The sequence below is a fragment of the Bombina bombina genome, chromosome 5 (genome assembly GCF_027579735.1).
Source record: "Bombina bombina isolate aBomBom1 chromosome 5, aBomBom1.pri, whole genome shotgun sequence".
Taxonomy (NCBI): Eukaryota; Metazoa; Chordata; class Amphibia; order Anura; family Bombinatoridae; genus Bombina; species Bombina bombina.
In genome coordinates this window covers 405,211,041-405,236,764 of record NC_069503.1, presented here as the reverse complement: position 1 = coordinate 405,236,764, position 25,724 = coordinate 405,211,041, and the positions used below count along the sequence as shown (strand labels likewise).

The window sequence follows — 25,724 nt, the reverse complement described above, 5'->3', positions numbered from 1 at the left end:
CAAGCCGTGGTGCCTTCCATTTAGGTGACCTGATTTGCTCCCTCCCTTCATCCGTGTCCTAAAGCTTTGGTATTGGTTCCCACAAGTAAGGATGACGCCGTGGACCGGACACACCAATGTTGGAGAAAACAGAATTTATGCTTACCTGATAAATTACTTTCTCCAACGGTGTGTCCGGTCCACGGCCCGCCCTGGTTTTTTAATCAGGTCTGATGAATTATTTTCTCTAACTACAGTCACCACGGTATCATATGGTTTCTCCTATATATATTTCCTCCTGTCCGTCGGTCGACTGATTGGGGTGGGCGGAGCCTAGGAGGGATCATGTGACCAGCTTTGCTGGGACTCTTTGCCATTTCCTGTTGGGGAAGAGAATATCCCACAAGTAAGGATGACGCCGTGGATCGGACACACCGTTGGAGAAAGTAATTTATCAGGTAAGCATAAATTCTGTTTTCTAGGGACTCTTATAGATTCTGTAGAGATGAAGATTTACGTGACGGAGTCCAGGCTATCAAAACTTCTCAATGCTTGCCGTGTCCTTCACTCCATTCCAAGCCCATCGGTAGCTCAGTGCATGGAAGTGATCGGCTTAATGGTCGCGGCGATGGACATAGTGCCATTTGCGCGCCTACACATCAGACCGCTGCAACTATGCATGCTGAGTCAATGGAACGGGGATTACTCAGATCTGTCCCCTTTGCTAAATCTGGACCAGGAGACCAGAGATTCTCTTCTCTGGTGGTTATCACGGGTTCATCTGTCCAAAGGAATGTCCTTTCGCAGACCAGATTGGACGATTGTAACAACAGATGCCAGCCTACTAGGCTGGGGAGCAGTCTGGAACTCCCTGAAGGCTCAGGGATCGTGGACTCAGGAGGAGAAACTCCTCCCAATAAACATTCTAGAATTAATGGCAATATTCAATGCTCTTCTAGCTTGGCCTCAGTTGGCAACACTGAGGTTCATCAGATTTCAGTCGGACAACATCACGACTGTGGCTTACATCAATCATCAAGGGGGAACCAGGAGTTTCCTAGCGATGTTGGAAGTCTCGAAGATAATTCGCTGGGCAGAGTCTCACTCTTGCCACCTGTCAGCGATCTACATCCCAGGCGTGGAGAACTGGGAGGCGGATTTTTTAAGTCGCCAGACTTTTCATCCGAGGAGTGGGAACTTCACCCGGAGGTATTTGCCCAACTGATTCTTCGTTGGGGCAAACTGGATCTGGATCTCATGGCATCTCGCCAGAACGCCAAGCTTCCTTGTTACGGATCCAGGTCCAGGGACCCGGGAGCGGTGCTGGTAGATGCACTAGCAGCCCCTTGGGTTTTCAACATAGCTTATGTGTTTCCACCTTTTCCGTTGCTTCCTCGTCTGATTGCCAGGATCAAACAGGAGAGAGCATCGGTGATTCTGATAGCGCCTGCGTGGCCACGCAGGACCTGGTATGCAGACCTAGTGGACATGTCGTCCTGTCCACCATGGTCTCTACCCCTGAGGCAGGACCTTCTAATTCAGGGTCCTTTCAACCATCCAAACCTAATTTCTCTGAGGCTGACTGCTTGGAAATTGAACGCTTGATTCTATCAAAGCGTGTGTTTTCGGATTCGGTTATTGATACATTAATACAGGCTCGGAAACCTGTTACCAGAAAAATTTACCACAAGATATGGCGTAAATATTTATATTGGTGTGAATCCAAGAGTTACTCATGGAGTAAGGTTAGGATTCCTAGGATATTGTCTTTTCTACAAGAGGGTTTAGAAAAGGGCTTATCCGCTAGTTCACTAAAGGGACAGATTTCTGCTCTGTCTATTCTTTTACACAAGTGTCTGGCAGAGAATCCAGACGTCCAGGCTTTTTGTCAGGCTTTGGCTAGGATTAAGCCTGTGTTTAAAACTGTTGCTCCTCCGTGGAGCTTAAACTTGGTTCTTAAAGTTCTCCAGGGTGTTCCGTTTGAACCCCTTCATTCCATTGATATTAAGCTTTTATCTTGGAAAGTTCTGTTTTTGATGGCTATTTCCTCGGCTCGTAGAGTCTGCCTTACATTGTGATTCTCCTTATCTGATCTTTCATTCAGACAAGGTAGTCCTGCGTACTAAACCTGGGTTTTTACCTAAGGTTGTTTCTAACAAGAATATCAATCAAGAGATTGTTGTTCCATCCTTATGTCCTAATCCTTCTTCAAAGAAGGAACGTCTTTTGCATAATCTAGATGTGGTCCATGCTCTGAAGTTCTACTTACAGGCAACTAAAAATTTTCGACAAACTTCTTCTCTGTTTGTCGTTTACTCTGGACAGAGGAGAGGTCAAAAGGCTTCGGCTACCTCTCTTTCTTTTTGGCTTTGTAGCATAATACGCTTAGCCTATGAGACTGCTGGACAGCAGCCTCCTGAAAGAATTACAGCTCATTCCACTAGAGCTGTGGCTTCTACCTGGGCCTTTAAGAATGAGGCCTGTGTTGAACAGATTTGCAAGGCTGCAACTTGGTCTTCACTTCATACCTTTTACAAATTTTACAAATTTGACACTTTTGCTTCTTCGGAGGCTGTTTTTGGGAGAAAGGTTCTACAGGCAGTGGTTCCTTCTGTTTAATGTTCCTGCCTTGTCCCTCCCATCATCCGTGTACTTTAGCTTTGGTATTGGTATCCCATAAGTAATGGATGACCCGTGGACTGAACACACTTAACAAGAGAAAACATAATTTATGCTTACCTGATAAATTTATTTCTCTTGTAGTGTGTTCTGTCCACGGCCCGCCCTGTCTTTTTTGAGGCAGGTTCTAAATTTTAAATTATAACTCCAGTCACCACTGCACCCTATAGTTTCTCCTTTCTCGTCTTGTTTCGGTCGAATGACTGGATATGACATGTGAGGGGAGGAGCTATATAGCAGCTCTGCTTGGGTGATCCTCTTGCAACTTCCTGTTGGGGAGGAGAATATATCCCATAAGTAATGGATGACCCGTGGACTGAACACACTACAAGAGAAATAAATTTATCAGGTAAGCATAAATTATGTTTTTTTTTTTTTGTCTTTTACTTTTGAAAATGTTTCTTTATTGACCTCTGTTGGAATGGACTGTTTTATTAAAGTGATACTGAACCCAATTTTTTTTATTTCGTGATTCAGAAAGAGCACAACATTTTAAACAACTTTCTAATTTACTCCTATTATCAATTTTTCTTTTTCTTGGTATCATTATTTGAAAAAGCAGGAATGTAAGCATATAAGCCGGCCCATTTTTGGTTCAGCGCCCTGTATAGTGCTTGCTGATAACTGGCTGCATTTAGCCACCAATCAGGAAGCGCTACCCAGTTGCTAAACCAAGGATGGGCCGACTCATAAGCTTACATTCTTTCTGTTTCAAATAAAGATAGCAAGAGAACAAAGAACATTTGATAATAGGAGTAAATTAGAAAGTTGCTTAAAATTGCATGGTCTATCTGAATCACAAAATAGATCATTTGGGTTCAGTATCCATTTAAGGTCATTTTAATTTGTTCTTTAACATTTTAAATGTGTTTCTCTTGTAAGATGTGTCGAGTCCACGGATTCATCCATACTTGTGGGATATTCATCTTCCCTACAGGAAGTGGCAAAGAGAGCACCCACAGCAGAGCTGTCTATATAGCTCCTCCCTTAGCTCTACCCCCCAGTCATTCTCTTTGCCAGCTCTAACAAGATGGAAGGGTAAAGAGATTGTGGTGACAAAATATTCATTTTTATTTCTTCAAGCAAGAGTTTGTTATTTTAAATGGTGCCGGTGTGTACTATTTACTCTCAAGCAGAAAAGAGATGAAGATTTCTGCATGGAGGATGATGATCTTAGCATTTGGAAACTAAGATCCATTGCTGTTCCCACAGAGGCTGAAGCATACAGGAAACTTCAGCTGAGGAACGGTTTTGCAGTCTCTACTGCACTGAGGTATGTTCAGTCAATTTTTCTAGAAAGACAGGATATTTCAAGAAAAGGGCTGACATTATCCCCATGAGGGGAAGGGTAAGCTTTAATCAAACACTTATGGTAGTATTATAAGCTTGCATAAGGGCTAAGTTACTGCTGGTTGACACTTATATGTTTAAAACAGACATTTTTGATAGATTTGAGAAAAACATTTTTTTGGGACTTTTATTTAGGGGTTCATTTGGCTTATATTGGAAAGTTTTTATACCACATGGCTATGTTTTTAACACTTGAGGTGTTAATTTAAGGTCCCTCAGACATCGTGTATGAGGTGGGCGGGGCCTAATTAAGAGTCCATGAGCTAGTGACGTATGGGATATACATTCCTACCAGGAGGGGCAAAGTTTCCCAAACCTCAAAATGCCTATAAATACACCCCTCACCACACCCACAAATCAGTTTTACAAACTTTGCCTCCTATGGAGGTGGTGAAGTAAGTTTGTGCTAGATTCTACGTTGATATGCGCTCCGCAGCCCGTTGGAGCCCGGTTTTCCTCTCAGCGTGCAGTGAATGTCAGAGGGATGTGGAGAGAGTATTGCCTATTTGAATTCAATGATCTCCTTCTACGGGGTCTATTTCATAGGTTCTCTGTTATCGGTCGTAGAGATTCATCTCTTACCTCCCTTTTCAGATCGACGATATACTCTTATATATACCATTACCTCTACTGATTCTCATTTCAGTACTGGTTTGGCTTTCTACTACATGTAGATGAGTGTCCTGGGGTAAGTAAGTCTTATTTTCTGTGACACTCTAAGCTATGGTTGGGCACTTTTATATAAAGTTCTAAATATATGTGTTCAAACATTTATTTGCCTTGATTCAGGATGTTCAACGTTCCTTATTTCAGACAGTCAGTTTCATATTTGGGATAATGCATATGAATAAATCAATTTTGTTCTTACCTTAAAATTTGACTTTTTCCCTGTGGGCTGTTAGGCTCGCGGGGGCTGAAAATGCTTCATTTTATTGCGTCATTCTTGGTGCGGACTTTTTTGGCGCAAAATTTTTTTCTTTGTTTCCGGCGTCATACGTGTCGCCGGAAGTTGCGTCATTTTTTACATTTTTTTGCGCCAAAAGTGTCGGCGTTCCGGATGTGGCGTCCTTTTTGGCGCCAAAAGCATTTAGGCACCAAATAATGTGGGCGTCTTTTTTGGCGCTAAAAAATATGGGCGTCACTATTGTCTCCACATTATTTAAGTCTCATTGTTTATTGCTTCTGGTTGCTAGAAGCTTGTTCACTGGCATTTTTTCCCATTCCTGAAACTGTCATTTAAGGAATTTGATCAATTTTGCTTTATATGTTGTTTTTTCTATTACATATTGCAAGATGTCCCAGATTGACCCTGAGTCAGAAGATACTTCTGGAAAATCGCTGCCTAGTGCTGGGTCTACCAAAATTAAGTGTATTTGCTGTAAACTTGTGGTATCTGTTCCTCCAGCTGTTGTTTGTAATGAATGTCATGACAAACTTGTTAATGCAGATAATATTTCCTTTAGTAATGTTACATTACCTGTTGTTGTTCCTTCAACATCTAATACTAAGAGTGTTCCTGTTAACATAAGAGATTTTGTTTCTAAATCCATTAAGAAGGCTATGTCTGTTATTCCTCCTTCTAGTAAACGTAAAAGGTCTTTTAAAACTTCTCATATTTCAGATTAATTTTTAAATGAACATCATCGTTCTGATTCTGATAATGATTCCTCTGGTTCAGAGGTTTCTGTTTCAGAGGTTGATGCTGATAAATCTTCATATTTATTCAAAATGGAATTTATTCGTTCTTTACTTAAAGAAGTCTTAATTGCATTAGAAATAGAGGATTCTGGTCCTCTTGATACTAAATCTAAACGTTTAAATAAGGTTTTTAAATCTCCTGTAGTTATTCCAGAAGTTTTTCCTGTCCCTGATGCTATTTCTGAAGTAATCTCCAGGGAATGGAATAATTTGGGTAATTCTTTTACTCCTTCTAAACGTTTTAAGCAATTATATCCTGTGCCATCTGACAGATTAGAGTTTTGGGACAAAATCCCTAAGGTTGATGGGGCTATCTCTACTCTTGCTAAACGTACTACTATTCCTACGGCAGATAGTACTTCCTTTAAGGATCCTTTAGATAGGAAAATTGAATCCTTTCTAAGAAAAGCTTACTTATGTTCAGGTAATCTTCTTAGACCTGCTATATCTTTAGCGGATGTTGCTGCAGCTTCAACTTTTTGGTTAGAAGCTTTAGCGCAACAAGTAACAGATCATAATTCTCATAGCATTGTTAATCTTCTTCAACATGCTGATAACTTTATTTGTGATGCCATCTTTGATATCATTAGGGTTGATGTCAGGTATATGTCTCTAGCCATTTTAGCTAGAAGAGCTTTATGGCTTAAAACTTGGAATGCGGATATGTCTTCTAAGTCAACTTTGCTTTCCCTTTCTTTCCAGGGTAATAAATTATTTGGTTCACAGTTGGATTCTATTATCTCAACTGTTACTGGAGGGAAAGGAACTTTTTTACCACAGGATAAAAAAATCTAAAGGTAAATTTAGGTCTAATAATAGTTTTCGTTCCTTTCGTCACAATAAGGAACAAAAGCCTGATCCTTCACCCACAGGAGCGGTATCAGTTTGGAAACCATCTCCAGTCTGGAATAAATCCAAGCCTTTTAGAAAACCAAAGCCAGCTCCAAAGTCCACATGAAGGTGCGGCCCTCATTCCAGCCCAGCTGGTAGGGGGCAGATTACGATTTTTCAAAGAAATTTGGATCAATTCAATCCACAATCTTTGGATTCAGAACATTGTTTCAGAAGGGTACAGAATTGGCTTCAAGATAAGGCCTCCTGCAAAAAGATTTTTTCTTTCCCATGTCCCAGTAAATCCAGCGAAGGCTCAAGCATTTCTGAAATGTGTTTCAGATCTAGAGTTGGCTGGAGTAATTATGCCAGTTCCAGTTCTGGAACAGGGACTGGGGTTTTATTCAAATCTCTTCATTGTACCAAAGAAGGAGAATTCCTTCAGATCAGTTCTGGATTTAAAAATATTGAATCGTTATGTAAGGATACCAACATTCAAAATGGTAACTGTAAGGACTATCCTGCCTTTTGTTCAGCAAGGGCATTATATGTCCACAATAGATTTACAGGATGCATATCTGCATATTCCGATTCATCCAGATCACTTTCAGTTTCTGAGATTCTCTTTCCTAGACAAGCATTTCCAGTTTGTGGCTCTGCCGTTTGGCCTAGCAACAGCTCCAAGGATTTTTACAAAGGTTCTCGGTGCCCTACTATCTGTAATCAGAGAACAGGGTATTGTGGTATTTCCTTATTTGGATGATATCTTGGTACTTGCTCAGTCTTCACATTTAGCAGAATCTCATACGAATCGACTTGTATTGTTTCTTCGAGATCATGGTTGGAGGATCAATTTACCAAAAAGTTCATCGATTCCTCAGACAAGGGTAACCTTTTTAGGTTTCCAGATAGATTCAGTGTCCATGACTCTGTCTCTGACAGACAAGAGACGTCTAAAATTGATTTCAGCTTGTCGAAACCTTCAGTCTCAATTATTCCCTTCGGTAGCCTTATGCATGGAAATTCTAGGTCTTATGACTGCTGCATCGGACGCGATCCCCTTTGCTCGTTTTCACATGCGACCTCTTCAGCTCTGTATGCTGAACCAGTGGTGCAGGGATTACACAAAGATATCTCAAATTATATCTTTAAAACCGATTGTACGACACTCTCTGACGTGGTGGACAGATCACCATTGTTTAGTTCAGGGGGCTTCTTTTGTTCTTCCGACCTGGACTGTAATTTCAACAGATGCAAGTCTGACAGGTTGGGGAGCTGTTTGGGGGTCTCTGACAACACAAGGGGTTTGGGAATCTCAGGAGGTGAGATTACCAATCAATATTTTGGAACTCCGTGCAATTTTCAGAGCTCTTCAGTCATGGCCTCTTCTAAAGAGAGAATCGTTCATTTGTTTTCAGACAGACAATGTCACAACTGTGGCATATATCAATCATCAAGGAGGGACTCACAGTCCTCTGGCTATGAAAGAAGTATCTTGAATACTGGTATGGGCGGAATCCAGCTCCTGTCTAGTTTCTGCGGTTCATATCCCAGGTATAGACAATTGGGAAGCGGATTATCTCAGTCGCCAAACGTTACATCCGGGCGAATGGTCTCTTCACCCAGAGGTATTTCTTCAGATTGTTCAAATGTGGGGACTTCCAGAAATACATCTGATGGCTTCTCATCTAAACAAGAAACTTCCCAGGTATCTGTCCAGATCCAGGGATCCTCAGGCGGAAGCAGTGGATGCATTGTCACTTCCTTGGAAGTACCATCCTGCCTATATCTTTCCGCCTCTAGTTCTTCTTCCAAGAGTAATCTCCAAGATTCTGAAGGAATGCTCGTTTGTTCTGCTGGTGGCTCCAGCATGGCCTCACAGGTTTTGGTATGCGGATCTTGTCCAGATGGCCTCTTGCCAACCGTGGACTCTTCCGTTAAGACCAGACCTTTTGTCACAAGGTCCTTTTTTCCATCAGGATCTAAAATCCTTAAATTTGAAGGTATGGAGATTGAACGATTGATTCTTAGTCAAAGAGGTTTCTCTGACTCTGTGATTAATACTATGTTACAGGCTCGTAAATCTGTATCTAGGAAGATATATTATCGAGTTTGGAAGACTTACATTTCTTGGTGTCTTTCTCATCATTTTTCCTGGCATTCTTTTAGAATTCTGAGAATTTTAGTTTCTTCAGGATGGTTTGGATAAAGGTTTGTCTGCAAGTTCCTTGAAAGGACAAATCTCTGCTCTTTCTGTTCTTTTTCACAGAAAGATTGCTAATCTTCCTGATATTCATTGTTTTGTACAAGCTTTGGTTCGTATAAAACCTGTTATTAAATCAATTTCTCCTCCTTGGAGTTTGAATTTGGTTCTGGGGGCTCTTCAAGCTCCTCCGTTTGAACCTATGCATTCACTGGACATTAAATTACTTTCTTGGAAAGTTTTGTTTCTTTTGGCCATCTCTTCTGGTAGAAGAGCTTCTGAATTATCTGCTCTTTCTCGTGAGTCTCCCTTTCTGATTTTTCATCAGGATAAGGCGGTGTTGCGAACTTCTTTTAAATTTTTACCTAAGGTTGTGAATTCTAACAACATTAGTAGAGAAATTGTGGTTCCTTCATTGTGTCCTAATCCTAAGAATTCTAAGGAGAGATCATTGCATTCTTTGGATGTAGTTAGAGCTTTGAAATATGTTGAAGCTACTAAGAATTTCCGAAAGACTTCTAGTCTATTTGTTATCTTTTCCGGTTCTAGGAAAGGTCAGAAGGCCTCTGCCATTTCTTTGGCATCTTGGTTGAAATCTTTAATTCATCATGCTTATGTCGAGTCGGGTAAAACTCCGCCTCAAAGGATTACAGCTCATTCTACTAGGTCAGTTTCTACTTCCTGGGCGTTTAGGAATGAAGCTTCGGTTGATCAGATTTGCAAAGCAGCAACTTGGTCTTCTTTGCATACTTTTACTAAATTTTACCATTTTGATGTGTTTTCTTCTTCTGAAGCAGTTTTTGGTAGAAAAGTACTTCAGGCAGCTGTTTCAGTTTGATTCTTCTGCTTATAATTTCAGTTTTTTTCATTATAAGATTTAAACTTTATTTTGGGTGTGGATTATTTTCAGCGGAATTGGCTGTCTTTATTTTATCCCTCCCTCTCTAGTGACTCTTGCGTGGAAGATCCACATCTTGGGTAGTCATTATCCCATACGTCACTAGTTCATGGACTCTTGCTAATTACATGAAAGAAAACATAATTTATGTAAGAACTTACCTGATAAATTAATTTCTTTCATATTAGCAAGAGTCCATGAGGCCCACCCTTTTTGTGGTGGTTATGATTTTTTTTGTATAAAGCACAATTATTCCAATTCCTTATTTTTTATGCTTTCGCACTTTTTTCTTCTCACCCCACTTCTTGGCTATGCGTTAAAATGATTTGTGGGTGTGGTGAGGCGTGTATTTATAGGCATTTTGAGGTTTGGGAAACTTTGCCCCTCCTGGTAGGAATGTATATCCCATACGTCACTAGCTCATGGACTCTTGCTAATATGAAAGAAATGAATTTATCAGGTAAGTTCTTACATAAATTATGTTTTTGCGCCTTAGTTGCGCATTTGTTTTTACTTCTGGATAGCAAGCTTCAACACAGGAGGGTCCTGAAGCAGTTTAGGAGCCCAAACGAAGCTTTATTCCCCCAATGTCAACCCCTAAGGGCAGGTAGGCGCCACAGCAGAGCTGTGGCAAGGTGCTGACTATATATTTCCGGATTTTTAGACTTTTGTCAATCCGATTTGGTAACTAAGGGGTTAATCTCAATCTTACTAGTGGTGCAACCTTACTAAGGCTTACTAAATATGCTGTAAAAAATTCGTAAGATTTGTGACATTTTTGAGCAGTTTTGCAGAAAGTGTACATGTTTTTTTCTCTTAAAGGCACAGTACCATTTTTTGAAAGTGTTGTTTTTCATTGAATAAAGTGTTCTCCAAGCTTGCTTGTTGCATTACTAGCCTGTTTAACATGTCTGACATCAAGGAAAATCCTTGTTCAATGTGTTTAGAAGCCATTGTGGAACCCCCTCTTAGAATGTGTCCCACTTGCACTGATATGTCTATAAATTATAAAGAGCATATTTTAGCACTTAAAAATAATGCCATAGATGATTCTCAGACAGAAGAGAATGAGGGTTTGCCATCTAGCTCTCCCCAAGTGTCACAACCAGTAATGCCCGCACAAGTGACGCCAAGTACCTCTAGTGCGTCAAATTCATTTACTTTACAAGACATGGCCACAGTTATGAATACAACCCTCACTGAGGTTTTATCTAAACTGCCTGGTTTGCAAGGAAAGCGTGACAGCTCTGGGTTAAGAACAAATGCTGAGCCGTCTGACGCTTTAGTAGCCGTATCTGATATACCCTCACAATGTTCTGAGGTAGGGATAAGGGATTTGTTATCTGAGGGAGAAATTTTTGATTCAGGAAAGACGCTCCCTCAGACAGATTCTGATATGACGGCCTTTAAATTTAAGCTTGAACACCTCCGCTTATTGCTCAGGGAGGTATTAGCGACTCTAGATGATTGGGACCCTATAGTGGTCCCAGAGAAATTGTGTTCAATGGACAAATACTTAGAGGTTCCTGTTTACACTGATGTTTTTCCAGTCCCTAAGAGGATTGTGAATATTGTTACTAAGGCGTGGGATAGACCAGGTATTCCGCTCGCCCCCCCTCCTGTTTTTAAGAAAATGTTTCCCATATCTGACACCATGCGGGACTCGTGGCAGACAGTTCCTAAGGTGGAGGGAGCTATTTCTACTCTGGCTAAGCGTACAACTATACATATCAAAGACAGTTGTGCTTTCAAAGATCCTATGGATAAAAAATTAGAGGGTCTCCTGAAGAAAATTTTTGTTCATCAAGGTTTTCTTCTCCAACCTATTGCGTGCATTGTTCCTGTAACTACTGCAGCTGCTTTCTGGTTTGAGGCTCTTCAGATGGAGACTCCATTAGAGGAGATTATGGACAGAATTAAGGCCCTTAAGTTGGCTAATTCTTTCATTACAGATGCCGCTTTCCAACTGGCTAAATTAGTGGCAAAGAATTCAGGTTTTGCCATTTTAGCACGCAGAGTGTTATGGCTTAAGTCCTGGTCTGCGGATGTGTCATCAAAATCGAAACTTTTGAACATCCCTTTCAAAGGAAAGACCCTATTCGGGCCTGAACTGAAAGAGATTATTTCAGACATCACTGGAGGGAAAGGCCATGCCCTCCCTCAGGATAAAACAAATAAAATGAGGACCAAACAAAATAATTTTCTTTCCTTTCAGAACTTCAAGGGTGGTCCCACTTCAGTTTCCTCTGCTGCAAAGCAAGAGGGGAATTTTGCCCAATCCAAGTCAGTCTGCAGACCTAACCAGGCTTGGAACAAGGGTAAACAGGCCAAGAAGCCTGCAGCTGCCTCTAAGACAGCATGAAGGGGTAGCCTCCGACCCGATCTAGTCGGGGGCAGACTCTCTTTCTTCGCTCAGGCTTGGGCAAGAGATGTTCACGATTCCTGGGCTTTAGAAATTGTGTCCCAGGGATATCTTCTGGACTTCAAAGACTCCCCCCCCCCCCCCCCCGGGGGAGATTTCACATTTCTCAATTGTCTGCAAACCAGACAAAGAGAGAGGCGTTCTTATGCTGTGTAGAAGACCTACATACCATGGGAGTGATCCACCCAGTTCCAAAAGAGGAACAAGGGCTAAGGTTTTACTCAAACCTGTTTGTGGTTACCAAAAAAGAGGGAACTTTCAGACCAATCTTGGATCTCAAAATTCTAAACAAATTCCTAAGAGTACCATCATTCAAGATGGAGACTATTCGGACCATTCTACCAATGATCCAGGAGGGTCAATATATGACTACCGTGGACTTACAGGATGCGTATCTACACATCCCTATTCACAGAGATCATCATCAATTCCTCAGATTTGCCTTTCTGGACAGGCATTTCCAGTTCATGGCCCTTCCCTTCGGGTTGGCCACGGCTCCCAGAATTTTCACAAAAGTGCTAGGGTCCCTTTTGGCGGTGCTAAGGCCGCGGGGCATAGCAGTGGCGCCTTATCTAGACGACATCTTAATTCAGGCGCCGACTTTCCAACTAGCGAAGTCTCACACGGACATTGTGTTGGTTTTTCTGAGATCTCACGGGTGGAAGGTGAATATAAAAAAGAGTTCTCTCTTCCCTCTCACAAGAGTTTCCTTCCAAGGGACTCTGATAGACTCTGTAGAAATGAAAATATTTCTGACAGAGGTCAGAAAATCAAAACACTTAACCACTTGCCGAGCTCTTCATTCCATTTCTCGGCCATCAGTGGCTCAGTGCATGGAGGTAATCGGACTCATGGTAGCGGCAATGGACATAGTTCCTTTTGCCCGCCTACACCTCAGACCACTGCAACTATGCATGCTCAAACAGTGGAATGGGGATTATGCAGATTTATCTCCTCAAATAAATCTGGACCAGGAAACTAGAGATTCTCTTTTCTGGTGGTTGTCTCAGGACCACCTGTCTCAGGGAATGTGTTTCCGCAAGCCAGAGTGGCTCATAGTAACGACAGATGCCAGCCTACTAGGCTGGGGTGCAGTCTGGAACTCCCTGAAAGCACAGGGCTTATGGTCTCAGGAGGAAACTCTCCTCCCGATAAACAATCTAGAACTGAGAGCGATATTCAATGTGCTTCAGGTGTGGCCTCAGCCAAATTCATCAGATTTCAGTCGGACAACTTCACAACTGTAGCTTATATCAATCATCAAGGAGGAACACGGAGTTCTCTAGCAATGATGGAGGTAACCAAAATAATCCGATGGGCGGACTATTACTCTTGCCATCTCTCAGCAATCCATATCCCAGGAGTAGAGAACTGGGAGGCGGATTTCCTAAGTCGTCAGACTTTTCATCCGGGGGAGTGGGAGCTCCATCTGGAGGTATTTTCCCAGCTGACTCAGCTATGGGGCACACCAGAATTGGATCTGATGGCGTCCCGACAGAATGCCAAACTTCCTTGTTACGGGTCCAGGTCCTGGGATCCCCAGGCGGTACTGATAGATGCTCTAGCAGTGCCCTGGTCCTTCAATCTGGCCTATGTATTTCCACCGTTTCCTCTCCTTCCACGTCTGGTTGCCAGAATCAAGCAGGAGAGGGCTTCAGTGATTCTGATAGCACCTGCGTGGCCACGCAGGACTTGGTATGCAGACCTAGTGGATATGTCATCGGTTCCACCGTGGTGTCTGCCAATGAGGCAGGACCTTCTAATCCAAGGTCCATTCACTCTTCCAAATCTAATTTCTCTGCGTCTGACTGCTTGGAGATTGAACGCCTGATTCTATCAAAGTGTGGTTTCTCTGAGTCAGTCATTGATACCCTGATTCAAGCTAGAAAGCCTGTCGCCAGGAAGATTTATCATAAGATTTGGCGCAAATATTTTTATTGGTGTGAATCCAAGGGTTACTCATGAAGTAAGATTTGGATTCCTAGAATATTGTCTTTTCTCCAAGAAGGATTGGAGAAGGGATTATCAGCTAGTTTGTTAAAAGGACACATATCTGCTTTGTCTGTTCTTTTGCACAAACGTCTGGCAAGTTCAAGCATTTAGTCAGGCCTTGGTCAGGATCAAGCCTGTATTTAAACCTGTTGCTCCACTATGGAGCCTAAACTTAGTTCTTAAAGTTCTTCAAGGGGTTCCGTTTGAACCTATGCATTCCATAGATATTAAGCTTCTATCTTGGAAAGTTTTGTTTTTAGTAGCTATCTCTTCGGCTCGAAGAGTTTCTGAGTTATCTGCTTTACAGTGTGATTCACCTTACCTTGTTTTCCATGCAGATAAGGTGGTTTTGCGTACCAAACCTGGGTTTCTTCCTAAGGTTGTTTCTAATAGGAATATCAATCAGGAGATTGTTGTTCCTTCACTGTGTCCTAATCCTTCCTCAAAGAAGAAACGTCTGTTGCACAATCTTGATGTGGTTCTACTTACAAGCAACTAAAGATTTCCGTCAAACATCTTCATTGTTTGTTGTTTATTCTGGTAAACGGAGAGGTCAAAAGGCTACGGCTACCTCTTTCCTTTTGGCTGAAAAGCATCCTCCGTTTGGCTTATGAGACTGCTGGACAGCAGCCTCCTGAAAGAATTACTTCTACTAGAGCAGTGGCTTCCTGATGGGCTTTTAAAAATGAGTCTTCTGTTGAACAGATTTGTAAGGCGGTGACTTGGTCATCGCTTCATACTTTTTCCAAATTTTACAAATTCGATACTTTTGCTTCTTCGGAGGCTATTTTTGGGAGAAAGGTTCTACAAGCAGTGGTGCCTTCCGTTTAAGGTCCCTGTCTTGTCCCTCCCTTCATCCGTGTCCTAAAGCTTTGGTATTGGTATCCCACAAGTATGGATGAATCCGTGGACTCGATACATCTTACAAGAGAAAAGATAATTTATGCTTACCTGATAAATTTATTTCTCTTGTGATGTATCGAGTCCACGGCCCGCCCTGTTTATTAAGACAGGCAATATATTTTTATTTAAAAAACTTCAGTCACCACTGCACCCTATAGTTTCTCCTTTTTCTTCCTAGCCTTCGGTCGAATGACTGGGGGTGGAGCTAAGGGAGGAGCTATATAGACAGCTCTGCTGTGGGTGCTCTCTTTGCCACTTCCTGTAGGGAAGGAAAATATCCCACAAGTATGGATGTATCCGTGGACTCGATACTTCACAAGAGAAATACATTTATCAGGTAAGCATAAATTATGTTTTTTGTGATGCTGGTATCCTTCACAGTAGATCTGCTCCATTGGCTATAATGGAGAGTCACTTGCAACTAACAGAAGGGAAGATGGGTCAGATACAAACTCTTTGTATTGTGCAAGTTTTACAAAAAAATATTAGGTTCACAAACAGATTTTAATGAATTTCTGCTGTTAAGTTGAATTTGAAGGATGAAGGCAGTTCTAGAAGGAAAGCAACAAAATTGCACAAGAATATTGGCTGACTTATGTGTTGGTGCAAGAGAGCTTAATGAAAGGTTGTGTTAAAGGAGTGTTTGATTCAAAATATTTCTAGCATGCACATGAATAAGCTGCAATTAAAAATATTACAGTAGTTGTTTAAATTATAAACTGAAGTTGACATTTATTTATGAGATGGATCATTTATACAGCTATCCTGGGGAAGAAGGACACGCCTCCACAAGCCTGACACAAACAAGAGTTAGTTTATTGAACACAGAAACATCCACTATTAAAGTTCTGCATTTGATTTGTTATATTTTTCTGTTTTCTAGACACTAGTAAAGTTACTGGTAGCCAGAGATAGTAATGTGATACTTGGGGCTCTGCTTGCTCTTACAAGTTTAGCTGAAAGGTGAGTAAATATTATGATTATACAGAACTTTCAAATGCTGAAGAATAACTATATTGAAGACTGTTTTAATATGGAAAGGTTCTGAGTTAAAATTAAGAGGAAATCCATATTTGAGAATGAACATTTGTGAGTAAGTAACACTGTGCACTTTAACAAAAAGTCCTTAATGGGATCCAATTGTACTTAGAGATTGAATATAGAGAAACTCTGAGAAGAAAGAAATCAGTATATTGAAATTCCTTATGGATTTAGACAAAAGGTGATAAAAACCTTACTCACGTAATTCAGAGCTGACTGTGCTCTCAGGATAAAAGTGTGTGTATACACTTCCATTCAGGAGGAGCTTTCATATTTATTTTTATAATTTTAAGGTTTTTATCTGCAGCTGAGCTATGTATACCATGCTCTAAAAGGATGCAATGCAGTAACTCTCATTTATTATAGCAGACCTGCCCAAATGCTCAAAATTGACCACAAAGATATTTATATATTTTAAAAGTACAGGGAGTGCAGAATTATTAGGCAAGTTGTATTTTTGAGGATTAATTTTATTATTGAACAACCATGTTCTCAATGAACCCAAAAAACTCATTAATATCAAAGCTGAATAGTTTGGAAGTAGTTTTTAGTTTGTTTTAGTTATAGCTATTTTAGGGGGATATCTGTGTGTGCAGGTGACTATTACTGTGCATAATTATTAGGCAACTTAACAAAAAACAAATATATACCCATTTCAATTATTTATTTTTACCAGTGAAACCAATATAACATCTCAACATTCACAAATATACATTTCTGACATTCAAAAACAAATCAGTGACTAATATAGCCACCTTTCTTCGCAAGGACACTCAAAAGCCTGCCATCCATGGATTCTGTCAGTGTTTTGATCTGTTCACCATCAACATTGCGTGCAGCAGCAACCACAGCCTCCCAGACACTGTTCAGAGAGGTGTACAGTTTTCCCTCCTTGTAAATCTCACATTTGATGATGGACCACAGGTTCTCAATGGGGTTCATATCAGGTGAACAAGGAGGCCATGTCATTAGATTTTCTTCTTTCTTGCCAGCCACGCTGTGGAGTACTTGGACGTGTGTGATGGAGCATTGTCCTGCATGAAAATCATGTTTTTCTTGAAGGATGCAGACTTCTTCCTGTACCACTGCTTGAAGAAGGTGTCTTCCAGAAACTGGCAGTAGGACTGGGAGTTGAGCTTGACTCCATCCTCAACCCGAAAAGGCCCCACAAGCTCATCTTTGATGATACCAGCCCAAACCAGTACTCCACCTCCACCTTGCTGGCGTCTGAGTTGGACTGGAGCTCTCTGCCCTTTACCAATCCAGCCACGGGCCCATCCATCTGGCCCATCAAGACTCGCTCTCATTTCATCAGTCCATAAAACCTTAGAAAAATCAGTCTTGAGATATTTCTTGGCCCAGTCTTGACGTTTCAGCTTGTGTGTCTTGTTCAGTGGTGGTCGTCTTTCAGCCTTTCTTACCTTGGCCATGTCTCTGAGTATTGCACACCTTGTGCTTTTGGGCACTGCAGTGATGTTGCAGCTCTGAAATATGGCCAAACTGGTGGCAAGTGGCATCTTGGCAGCTGCACGCTTGACTTTTCTCAGTTCATGGGCAGTTATTTTGTGCCTTGGTTTTTCCACACGCTTCTTGCGACCCTGTTGACTATTTTGAATGAAACGCTTGATTGTTCGATGATCACGCTTCAGAAGCTTTGCAATTTTAAGAGTGCTGCATCCCTCTGCAAGATATCTCACTATTTTTGACTTTTCTGAGCCTGTCAAGTCCTTCTTTTGACCCATTTTGCCAAAGGAAAGGAAGTTGCCTAATAATTATGCACACCTGATATAGGGTGTTGATGTCATTAGACCACACCCCTTCTCATTACAGAGATGCACATCACCTAATATGCTTAATTGGTAGTAGGCTTTCGAGCCTATACAGCTTGGAGTAAGACAACATGCATAAAGAGGATGATGTGGTCAAAATACTAATTTGCCTAATAATTCTGCACTCCCTGTAGACAACCAAAAATATTGATCTTCTAGGCCCATTTTAGCATATTTCATACAATCATTTGGCCATCAGATGTATGCAAAATACGATTATATAAAAAAATTGTTAACTTTTTCACAAACTTTGGAATTCTCACATACATTATTTACACACAACTTGTACAATCATAAGACAAATACTTGCAAAAGCATCTCTATAATCCCATTTGTTCAGAATTAACTGACATTTATGGGTTTACCATTGCTTTTGGTGATCCAAAGGCCGCTAATTGTACCTGTGCACCACACTTGTGAAAGAGGAATTTTAGACATGTCTTGGCAAAGAGTGCAGGACCCATTGGAATGGCTTAATAGCTGTAATTCTCAAAATTGACCCCTTTTAAAGAAGACAACCAACATAAAGTGGACAACCCATGGTATTGATCTAGGCCCATTTTGGCATATTTTATGCCAACATTTTTCACAAACGTTTAGTTTCTCGCTAAAACTATTTACACGCAACTTGTGAAGTTATAAAACAAATGCTTGAAAAGCTTCCCTGGGATCCCCTTAGCTCAGAAATAGCAGACTTGTATGGGCTTGTCATTATTTTTGGTAATTAGAAGGCCTTTGATTTCAGCTGTGAATCATAGTTCTGGAAGGGGATTGCTACATGCGTTCAGGCAGGTTAATAGCTTACTTCTTATTGCATAACTGCCCAAATAAACTATATATAAATATTTTAAGAGTAGACAACCCAAGGTATTGATCTTGGCCAATTTTAGTATATTTTATAGCAAGAGCTGGAAGTCGGATAAATGCCAAATGCAATAATTTTGGGTGGAAAATTATGGGTTTCTTACTGAAATAATTTATACATAACTTGTACAATCATAAGACAATTGTTCGAGCAAAGGGTTAATGACTTCTTTGCTGTGATGTTATTTTAGGACCTTTATGATAAAATGAAATAAAATAGGGGATTGTCAATAAAATTATTTGTTAATGCACAACAAACAGGGTGTTCAGTTATAAACAAAAACCTCTAATATTCAATGAGTATATATTAAGAAATCTCTAATAGAGGTATTTGTGTCCAAAAAAAAACTAGTGTAATGGGCAAATAGTCAATGTAGTAATAATGTCCAAATCCTACAGCACACAACGTCTCTCTCTAAGAAAGTTCCTTAATAGTGTCTAATACGCTCCTGGTGTCAATAAGTAGACATCAACAAGTTACTATGGTAGTGTTTGTGGGCCGTTATCTCTTACCCTCCACTGATCTGGTGGGGTGCCTGGACGCACTTCTGTACTTCCTCACGGACTGGCGATGAGACCTTTCCCGGGGGGATGCAGCTTGTGTGTTCTTCCTGGTGTGTGTAGAGATTCGGTCGTGAGCGTGGTATGGCGCGCCTCCTGGTGCGTCCCCGATGACATAGACGTTGCTAGGCACTTGAACGGGAGCTGAACACTGGTGAGAGAGAAAACGTGTGTCCTTGATAGGAGGAGCAAGCAGGGCAGCGGATCCGTAAGTGGTATACCCAACCGCTATAAGACAAAATAGCAAAAAGAGAAAAGATACGCGGTCTCCAAGTAAAGTCAAATGCTGGAACAAAAGTTTATTCAGGAAAGTCCAAAACAGTAAATGCTTGTATAAAGTTAAGGGATCACAGACAGGAACGCCTCCTGACCGTGACCCCTTAACTTTATACAAGCATTTACTGTTTTGGACTTTCCTGAATAATCTTTTGTTCCAGCATTTGACTTTACTTGGAGAAAGCGTATCTTTTCTCTTTTTGCTATTTTTTTTTTTTTTTTTAAATAAAATTTGCACACAGCATAGAATTAGAATATTTCCTAAATGGGGGTTTTACTAGTATTTGAAAACTGGTAAATTTCAAACCAGTCTTTGAGGCTCAGACCAGGTTTTGAAGGGCATGAAACACAGTGGTGATGGGAATTTTTCTCACTCCCCTTTTGTAACAGACTCTACATAGTTTCTGTGACCTGGGAAAATGTCTTCCTGATAGTCTAACAATGTCCTCACATTGTACATTTTGGGGAGTTTCTGCATTTACAAAGCAAAATTTGGTTATTACTTCTAACTGGTAAAGAGCTTGTTAGATGATGCAGCTGATCTATAAAGTACAAATGAATTAAAAAGTGTTATTTGAATCAAATGGACTTCATTTTTTATTCTACTAAATTTTGGTTTCCTTCTTAATATGAGGAGAGTCCACCACATCATTCCTTACTGTTGGGAAATACTGAACCTGGCCACCAGAAGGAGGCAAAGACACCCCAGCCAAAGGCTTAAATACTCCCCCTACTTCCCTCATATTCCAGTCATTCTTTGCCTTTCGTCACAGGAGGTGGGCAGAGAAGTGTCAGAAGATTCAGAGTAGTTCCTTATGAAGGATATCTGCCCTTTAAAATGGGACTGGAGTTTTAAATAGTCTTGTCAGCCTCTCAGTGAGAGCTTTGACGAAAGTTAGAGTCTGGAGATGCAGGGAGAGTCTTTCTGCGAACCCATCCAGACTCGTATTAACAGCTCCTAAGCAATCAGTGTTGACGAGTTTCACTGCCTGCTTCCATCACTCAAGTCCATGTCAGGAGAGATGCTATAAGACTGTCACACTTAAGAGGCTGTGTTTATGTTCCACTGCATAGATTCTGGTAAGATCGTTTTAATTTTACACATATTATAACGCCAGAAGACAGGGTCACAGTGTGGCTCCTTTTATCTGTATGGAATCAAGGGTTAATATCTACACATGCCTTGATAAAGTAATCATGTCAAAGAAGGTTAATATGTTTGATACCACTGAGCCTTCCACCCCTGAGGAGTCTCCGCCCCATACAGTCATCTCCTAATACACATGCAGCTTCCCGTAGCACTCCTAATCCTCCATTTGGAGGGGGATTTTTACCGCCAGACTTTACTGCGCAGTTACAAACGGCGGTGTCTGTGACCTTTAGTGCTTTACCTCGCCCTGCTAAGCGCAACATGCTAATGGCGAACATTATTAAGAATGAATGGGAAAGGATTGGTTCTTCCTTTTCCCCTTCGTCTTCCTTTAAGAAATTGTTCCCGGTCCTGGACTCTCAATTAGAGTTGTGGGGTTCCATCCCCAAGGTGGATGGCGCTATCTCTGCGCTTGCTAAATGCACTACTATCCCGCTTGAGGATAGTTCGTCGTTCAAAGAGCCCATAGATAAGAAGATAGAAACTCTGTTAAGAAAGATGTTTCAACATACGGGATATTTGTTTCAACCGGCAGCAGCTGTTGCTGCGGTTGCTGGAGCGGCTACCTACTGGTGCGACTCCTTATCTGAGTTGATTGAGGTGGAAGGTCCCCTCTACGTGATCCAGGAAAGAATTAAGGCCTTAAGGGTTGCTAATTCTTTTATTTGTGATGCAAATATGCTAATTATTCACCTGAATGCTAGGGCTTCAGGTTTTTCTGTTCAAGCCCATAGGGCACTCTGGCTAATGTCCTGATCTGCAGACATGATTTCTAAGTCCAGACTTTTTTCCCTCCCCTTTAAGGGAAAGATTTTATTTGGTCCAGGCCTGGACTACATTATCTCCATGGTTACTGGAGGCAAAGGTGCCTTTTTAGGATAAGAGGAACAAGCCTAAGGGACAATTTCTTAATTTTCGTTCCTTTTGTTCTGATATATCCCAACGTCAGCAGCCCTCTGCAAACCCCAAACAATCCAAGAGTACTTGGAACCCGGCTCAGTCCTGGAAAAATCCAAGTAGAGCAAGAAGCCCGCCAAGACAAAGTCGGCATGAAGGGGCGGCCCCCGATCCGGTTCTCGATCATGTAGGGGGCAGACTGTCTCTCTTTTCAGGTGCTTGGTTTGGGGACGTGCACGACCCGTGGCTCCTGGAGGTCATCGCTCAGGGATACAAGATAGGTTTCAAGTCTCATCCACCCAGGGGCAGATTCCTCCTATCAAACCTGCCTTTCAGGCCAGAAAAGAGAGAATCCTTTCTGGGGTGCGTGAGGGATCTATCCTCCCTAGGAGTCATTGTCCCGGTACCTCTCACAGAAAGATGTTTAGGATGCTATTCAAACCTTTTTTCGGTCCCAAAGAAGGAGGGCACTTTCCGCCCAATTCTAGACCTAAAGTGCTTAAACAAATTCCTATCTGTCCCCTCGTTCAAGATGGAGACAATAAAGTCCATCCTTCCCTTAGTTCAGGAAGGACAGTTCATGACCACTATCGATCTGAAGGATGCTTACCTTCACGTTCCAATCCACAAGGAACACTTCAAGTTCCTAAGGTTTGCATTCCTGGACCAGCACTTCCAGTTTATATCACTTTTGTTTGGTCTAGCTACTGCTCCAAGAGTTTTTATGAAGGTTCTAGGGGCTCTGCTTGCAGTTGCCAGATCCAGAGTTATAGCAGTAGCTCCATACTTGGACGATATTCTGGTTCAAGCACCATCTTGTCGTCTGGCAGAAGACCATTCTAAATTTCTTCTGTTTCTTCTTCAATCTCATGGATGGAAGATAAACTTAGAAAAGAGTTCTCTTATTCCCAGTACCAGGGTTAAATTCCTAGGTACTATAATAGACTCCATATCCATGAAGATATTCCTTACAGACCAGAGACGTTACAAGCTAAATTCCGCTTGTCTTGCCCACCAGACCTCCTTAAGGCCCTCTGTGGCTCGGTATATGGAGGTGATTGGTCTCATGGTGTCCAGCATGGACATTATTCCTTTTGACAGATTCAATCTCAGACCACTACAGCTGTGCATGTTGAGACAGTGGAACGGCGATTATTCGGATCTGTCTCAACAGATTTCTCTGAACAACCGGTCGAGAGAATCGCTCTCCTGGTGGCTCTCTCCAGATCACCTGTCCCAAGGGACATCCTTCTTGCAACCATCCTGGGAGATTGTGACTACGGCCGCCAGTCTATCAGGATGAGGAGCTATTTGGGGTGCCAGGAAGGCACAGGGCCTGTGGACTCGAGAGGAATCCTCCCTCCCGATCAACATTCTGGAACTTCAGGCAATCTTCAATGCTCTGAAGGCTTGGCCCCTTCTGGGTGCATCCCAGTGTATCAGATTCCAATCAGACACCTTGGTGGCTTACATCAACCATCAGGGGCGAACGAGAAGCTCCCTAGCAATGAGGGAAGTATCTCGGATTCTGAAGTGGGCGGAGGCCCACAATTGCTCGCTGTCAGCGATCCACATTCCGGGTGTGGAGAACTGGGAAGTGGATTTCCTCAGCAGACAATCCTTTCATCCGGGGGAATGGTCTCTCCATCCTGAGGTATTTGCAGAGATTTGCAACAAATGGTGGACGCCGGAAATGGATCTCATGGCATCCCTACTCAATTCCAAGCTACCCAGATATGGGTCGCGGTCCAGGGATCCTCAAGCAGAGCTAATAGATGCATTAGCAGTGCCTTGAAAGTTCAATCTGATTTACATTTTCCCGCCGTTACCACTTCTTCCACGTTACCACTTCTTCCACGTGTAGTGGCCCGCATCAAGCAGGAGCAGACATCAGTGATACTGATTGCTCCATCATGGCCGCGAAGGATGTGGTTCGCGGACCTGGTGGGGATGTCCTCAACTCCTCTGTGTAAGTTACCTTGTCGCAGGGATCTGCTGGAACAGGGTCCTTTTGTTCATCAAAAGCTAGATTCTCTGAGGCTGACTGCGTGGCGATTGAACGCTTAGTCCTAGCCAAGAGAGGTTTCTCTGAGAGGGTTATTGATAATCTCATTCAGGCTCGTTACCCTGTTACTTGTCGCATCTATCATAAGGTGTGGAGAGCTTACTTGTTCTGGTGTGAAGAACGTGGTTTAGCCTGGCATAAGGTTAAGGCTGCCAGGATAATATCTTTTCTCCAGGAGGGTCTGCAGAAGGGCCTTTCTGCCAGTTCCCTGAGTTGACAGATTTCGGCCCTATCTATTTTGCTGCACAAGAGGCTCACAGAGCTTCCTGATGTGCAATCTTTCGTTAAGGCTCTGATTAGGATCAGACCTTTGTTTAGATCTAATGCTCCACCTTGGAGTTTGAATCTTGTTCTTAAGGTTTTGCAATGGGCTTCGTTGAGCCTATGCATTCGGTTGACATCAAATTGTTGTCCTGGAAGGTTCTTTTTCTATTGGCTATTGCGTCGGCACGCAGAGTTTCTGAAATAGCTGCCTTGCAATGTGAGCCTCCTTATTTGGTGTATAAGGCTGTCCTACGTACCTGCTTGGGTTTTCTTCCTAAGGTTGTGTCTGATCGCAAAATCAATCAGGAGATTGGGGTTCGTTCCTTGTGTCCTAATCCTTCTTCTTCAAAGGAATGTTTACTTCATAATCTGGATGTGGTTCAAGCTTTTAAGTTTTATCTTCAAGCTACTAAGGATTTTAGACAAACTTCTTCCTTGTTTGTTATCTACTCTGGGAAGCATAAGGGTCTGAAGGCTTCTTCGACTTCCTTATCTTTTTGGTTGAGGAGTGTTATACGCTTAGTTTATGAGTCAGCGGGGCTTAGACCTCCTCAGAGGATTACGGCTCATTCCACTAGAGCAGTGGCTTCCTCTTGGGCCTTTAAGAACAAGGCCTCTATGGAGATCAGATTTGTAGGGCGGCTACCTGGTCCTCCTTACATACCTTTTATAAAGTTTACAAGTTTGACGTTTCTGCTTTGGCTGAAGCAGCTTTTGGGAGACAGGTTTTGCAGGCTGTGGTGCCCTCAGATTAGGGTCTGCCTCTTTTTTACCCCTCCCGTTATCATTCAGTGTCCTCTAGAGCTTGGGTATAGTTTTCCCAACAGTAAGGAATGATGCCGTGGACTCTCCTCATATTATGAAGGAAAACATAAATTATACTTACCTGATAATTTAATTTCCTTCTGTATGAGGAGAGTCCACGGCCCCTGCCTGTATACTTCGATAGTCGGACCAAAATTAGGTTTTCTCTTCTGGCACCATTTATACCCTGATATTTCTCCTATTATTCCTTGTTCCCTTGGCAGAATGACTGGGATATGAGGGAAGTAGGGGGAGTATTTAAGCCTTTGGCTGGGGTGTCTTTGCCTTCTCCTGGTGGCCAGGTTCAGTATTTCCCAAGATTAAGGAATTATGCTGTGGACTCTCCTCATACAGAAGGAAATAAAATTATCAGGTAAGCATAATTTATGTTTTTCCTTGGGGCAAAGCATCTCATAATTATTTGATCTGAAAGGTTTACTCCACCCATGTAGTTATTATAGTCTATAATTGAAACAGTTTTTTGCTGCCTGGACTGAAGATCAGTGCTCCCTTACCATATGAAGGCAGATGCCTTCTGCCCTCTCCAGGTGGCATTTCCCGCTGTCAAAGCAGACAGTGGGGCTGCAACTTATGCCAACGTGTTGAATGTGGGTGCTACTTCAACAGGGTACTATGGGCAAAGTACTGTGGGATGTAGTACCTATATCAATTTGGAGCAAGAGGTTTAGCCACATCTACGGTCTGAAAAACTCCAACTGGTGTTTTTTTATATCGTAGATCCAGCTTAATAGCAGACTAGTCCTTAAAAGCTATTGTGTTTGTTGTCATATGTGGTGTGTTTTCATTTTATATATTTTAATAAACCTTTGAATGTTATTGTTTGTCTCCTTGTTCCTCCTGGGAGGGAGTATATACAGGGAGTATATACACACACTTTTATCCTGACAGCTCAGTCATAGCTCTGGAGTACACATGTAAGGTTTCTATCACCTTTTGTCTAAATCTTCTCTGAAGTTCTCCATATTCAAGTTTCAAGTACATTTGGATCATATTAAGG

At 41.9% G+C, this 25,724-nt stretch overlaps 1 protein-coding gene across 1 annotated transcript in view; it reads left to right on the top strand.

Moving 5' to 3' along the window:
- Positions 1 to 25,724, top strand: part of NEK10 (NIMA related kinase 10) — a 1,556,164-nt gene that overhangs the window by 318,077 nt on the left and 1,212,363 nt on the right. Inside the window, exon 8 of the mRNA XM_053715742.1 lies at positions 15,839 to 15,918. Within this exon, the coding sequence (XP_053571717.1) occupies positions 15,839 to 15,918 (80 nt within the window). The remainder of the gene's footprint in view (positions 1 to 15,838; positions 15,919 to 25,724) is intronic.